Source organism: Monopterus albus, unplaced genomic scaffold, assembly GCF_001952655.1.
Source record: "Monopterus albus unplaced genomic scaffold, M_albus_1.0 scaffold339.1, whole genome shotgun sequence".
Lineage (NCBI taxonomy): Eukaryota > Metazoa > Chordata > Actinopteri > Synbranchiformes > Synbranchidae > Monopterus > Monopterus albus.
This window is the reverse complement of record NW_018128219.1, coordinates 297,503-301,606: the sequence shown is the minus strand read 5'-3', so window position 1 is coordinate 301,606 and position 4,104 is coordinate 297,503. Positions and strand designations below refer to the sequence as shown.

The 4,104-nt window shown below is 40.3% G+C and overlaps 1 protein-coding gene and 1 long non-coding RNA gene across 2 annotated transcripts in view; one reads left to right on the top strand and one right to left on the bottom strand.

The window, feature by feature from the left end:
• The window catches only part of LOC109974578 (uncharacterized), a 15,854-nt gene extending 14,732 nt beyond the window's left edge, over window positions 1–1,122 (bottom strand). Inside the window, exon 1 of the long non-coding RNA XR_002276990.1 lies at window positions 886–1,122. This is a non-coding gene — a long non-coding RNA (uncharacterized LOC109974578). The remainder of the gene's footprint in view (window positions 1–885) is intronic.
• Window positions 1,123–2,989: 1,867 nt separating this feature from the next.
• atat1 (alpha tubulin acetyltransferase 1) overlaps window positions 2,990–4,104 on the top strand; it is a 28,425-nt gene continuing 27,310 nt past the window's right edge. Inside the window, exons 1-2 of the mRNA XM_020624847.1 lie at window positions 2,990–3,013; window positions 3,672–3,799. Of these exons, the coding sequence (XP_020480503.1) occupies window positions 2,990–3,013; window positions 3,672–3,799 (152 nt within the window). The remainder of the gene's footprint in view (window positions 3,014–3,671; window positions 3,800–4,104) is intronic.

The window sequence follows — 4,104 nt, the reverse complement described above, 5'->3', positions numbered from 1 at the left end:
GGAAGATCGGGAGAGAAGGAGAGGTGAGGAAGGATTCTCACAGTTTTTAAAGGTGGATCAAAACAGGTAGAAAGACAATCGTCATGAAACCTGTGGTTTCCTCTCTTTCCTCTCGTTTGAAGCCGGTGGTTTCCACTCTCCTTTTGTAAAGTGAACCGTTGACTTGATGTGCATGCATAGTTTTTGTTCATGTTGACAGACGGGCAGTATTGCAACACAAAAGCATTTCCACAGAGGAGTGCTATATCATTTCCAAGGATAAAACATTTCCAAAAATTCTAAATGAAAATCCTCTGGAAAATTAAGACTGTCATGGGACAACACTCTCAATTAATATCCAGGATTATTCTACTATTACTACTTCTGCTACTACTACTATGAGTAAAAGTACTTTAACTACTGTAAAACTGCTACATCTCTAACATAAACCTATACTAGCATTTAATGGTGGAGTTCAGTGAATTACAAGGATTAAACTGATACATATAACTTTTGTAGCCAAATGTGAAAAAATATGAAATTGTGAAGGATTGAGTATTACTGTGCACATCTTCAAATCAAATTTATTTATATAGCACCTTAAAAACAACATGTTGACCAAAGTACTTAAAGTACTTTACACAATATAATTAGGAAACAAGGGAAAACATACAAACAGAGCAAGTGGAAAATATCAGAACTGCAGTATGATGCAAAAGCTAAAATAAATTGGTCTTCGGCAGAGATTTAAAAGTTCCCAAGTCTGTAACTATCTAATATTAATTGGCAAAGTATTCCGCAATTTATCCAGTTATAAAGCCACAATATCATTGTTTGAGCAACCTTCAATAAAAAGTTTTTATGAGTTGAAAGGAAATCTTCATTTACAGTATATTGTTTGGCGACCTTCCCTTTAATATTCTAGAATACTGAGCAGTAAGATTACTTCAAATGATGTGTGATCATCCAGGTCATGCAGGAATCAGTGGAGAGTTTGAGCAAACCTCAGGGAAAAAACTTTTTACTGGAGTCCAAATCTGTTCTCCTTTTGTGAATTAATTTACATTATCTTTATATAGATAAAAGGTTAACAATCCTCAGATAGCAGAGTGTCCCAATAATTCCCTAAAAAGCCTCCAGTTAATCCAAAATGCTGCAGCCAGAGTACTGATAGGAACTAGCAAGAGAGATCATATCTCTCCCATATTAGCTTCTCTCCACTGGCTCCCTGTAAAATTCAGAATAGAATTTAAAATTCTTTTCCTAACATACAAAGCCCTTAATGACAAAGCTCCATCGTATCTTAAAGGCCTCATAGAGCCTTATCATGATGCTCTGAGCTCCTTTCCTTTCTGCTCCATGTATTTTTATGCCACCACTACACTAACTGTGTGTCTCCTCTCTCCCGTAGTGTTTCCTCTCTCCCGTAGTGTGTCCTCCCTCTCTCCCGTAGTGTCTCCTCTCTCTCTCCCTGTACCTTCTGCAGGTTTCCCTGGCTCTGGAGCTCAGCGTCTCTGATGAGCAGTCACCAGCCACATCAACCTGACCAGCGTTTGATTGTTGTTGGTTTTTTTCTATTATATACTGATGCTTTTCTTTTTCTCTCTCCTCCATCCACTCACCCAAACCAGTGGAAGCAGAAGGTCACCCACCAACAACTGGGGACTGTCAGATGTTTCTTCTGTCAAAGCAAGTTTTTCCTCTCCATTATCACCTAATGCTTGTTCAAGGGGGATTTTTGGAGGGTTTTTCTCTATGTAAAGTGACTTGAGATGATTCTTGTTGTGAATACACAAATAAAATCTAATTGTTACAGTTACAGTATATTTAGTGCTGATTTTTCCTTTAATTTGTTTTTAAATATACAGTAATCTTACTTTATATTTTATGTGATCATAGCCTAGGTCACTCTGAGCAGGAATCAGGTCAGAGTTGGAGCAAACCTCTGAAGAAAATCTTTTTATGGCAGTCCAAATATGAGGGTGTTGTCATTTACAGTATTATTAGTGAGTACTTTCCCATTAATTTTCTCAACAACTGCACATTAATATCATTTCATATTTTGTGTGATCATAGTTCAGCAGAGCAGGAATCATGAGAGTTGGAGCAAACCTATAAAGAAAATCTTTTTATGGAATTCCAAATATGAGGACTTCATCAGTTACAATGTAATTAGTGGGGATTTCCCCTTTAAATTTCTAAAACCTGTACAGTGATATTGTCAGGTTTGCCCGGCTGCACCTTCCTCTCTTTCTCTCTTTCTCGCCCTAGTCTGTTCCTTTACACTGATTTTCTTGATTAGACACACCTGCCCTGATTTTCTGACACTCTTCAGCTGCGCCTCCTTTGTCACTCCTTATTTATACTTGGCTTTACTATCACTCCCTTGCTAGTTCTTTCTCTGTCGTCAGCCTCCCTTGTATTTATGTGTTGTGCGTCTTCTCCTGATTCCACGTATGTTATTTATTCCTAGTGCCTCCTTTTTCTTACCTGGACCTCTCCTCTGGACCTTGGCTTCCTCAGCTCCACCAACCACCATCACAGGTCGATGCACAGTCTCCACATTCATTGAACTATCTGTTACCTCCTCACTCTACCGGATCTCCACCTTGACCAGCCCAGGAGTGACTCCTACCCCCCGCAGCCCGGTCTAACATCACTCCACGGACAATAACCCCTCCACTACTGTTGGTCAACACCCGGTGAATTCCTACCTTCCACTTTGTATATATTTATGTGCACCTCTGTTAGCACTGTTAAATAAATTCACTACTTGCACCGAAGCCAGCCGCCTGGGTCTGTTAATTCTCTGCTCGCTCACAGTTGTGCCGAGCAATCCTAACAGATATATTAATGCACACACATTAGGATTTTTGACATGATACAATTTATCTCATAAGTTAAATGAAAGTTTAATGACATTCATTTACCTACATACTCATCCACTACACTTTATGTAACTTTTTATTTTAAGACTAAGTGTTCTTTGTTACTACGTACTTATGTACGCATGTGCCGCGTGGAGTGGCAGCAAGTTACAGCAGCTGTCCTCGTTGTGATCTTTTCCATGTTTTTATGAAGTTCTGTTCTTATGTGTCTGTTCTTATGGTGTTATGTTGGTTGTTCTCTATTGCTGCTGTAACACAGAAATTTCCCCACTGTGGGATCAATAAAGTATCTACTCTACTCTACACCCAGTAAAGGTCAATTTTGGGGTTTTATAGGCCGATATTACAAAAATAAATTAATGATATTTACTGAAGGATCCAAAGATGCTGAGTCTGGTCGAACGTGTGCTGCTGTAGTTATTCCTCAACGTAGAGTAGTTATAAGGGAAAGAACATCTGATCACTTGTCAGTATTTACAGTTGAACTGGTTGCAATACGGGCAGCACGGTGGCGCAGTGGTTAGCACCGTTGCCTCACAGTGAGAAGGTTTCGAGTTCGGGCCCCACCCGTGACCTTTCTGTGTGGAGTATATATATGTATGTATTTCTACGGCTCTATTATCGTTCCACACTCCAGCCCAGCGGGTGGCGGTAATGCATCTTAGGTTGGCTTGCAAACCGCCAATAAACACCAGGAGAAGAAGAAGAAGGAGGTCGCTCCCATACCGTAATTGCACACAAAGAAGCGCAAAAAAGAAGGACGTCTAACTTGACCGCGGTATTTTCAGGGATGCTAATTAACAGTACCTGAGTTCTGTAGTTATACAGGAGTCACTGTGTATTACTCATATTACGGTTTATGTTACCGGGGTGAGGCTCATAATCAGAGACAATACTGGACAATGGAGCTGTAGTGACAGTGTAAACAAAAGGTACCTGATTTTGTCATTCCTACAGAGACTTATTTAGTGCCACCTATTCTGTCTAAGCAGCGTTGAAACGCTGCCGTGTTTAGGCTGCTAGCAGCTAGCTAACTGGTGGTTTTGCGCTAACGCATCAGCTGGGGAATCGGATAGTCAGCAGCCCCGTTAGCTAGCTATCTAAGCACCCTGTCTCCCGTCTGTTAGGTATTAGCTTACACGCTAACGTTACAGCTGTGCAGCTGCTCAGTCTGAGAGGTATTATGGAGTTTCTTTTTGATATTAACCATTTATTTTCCGAGAGCATCACTGTGTTG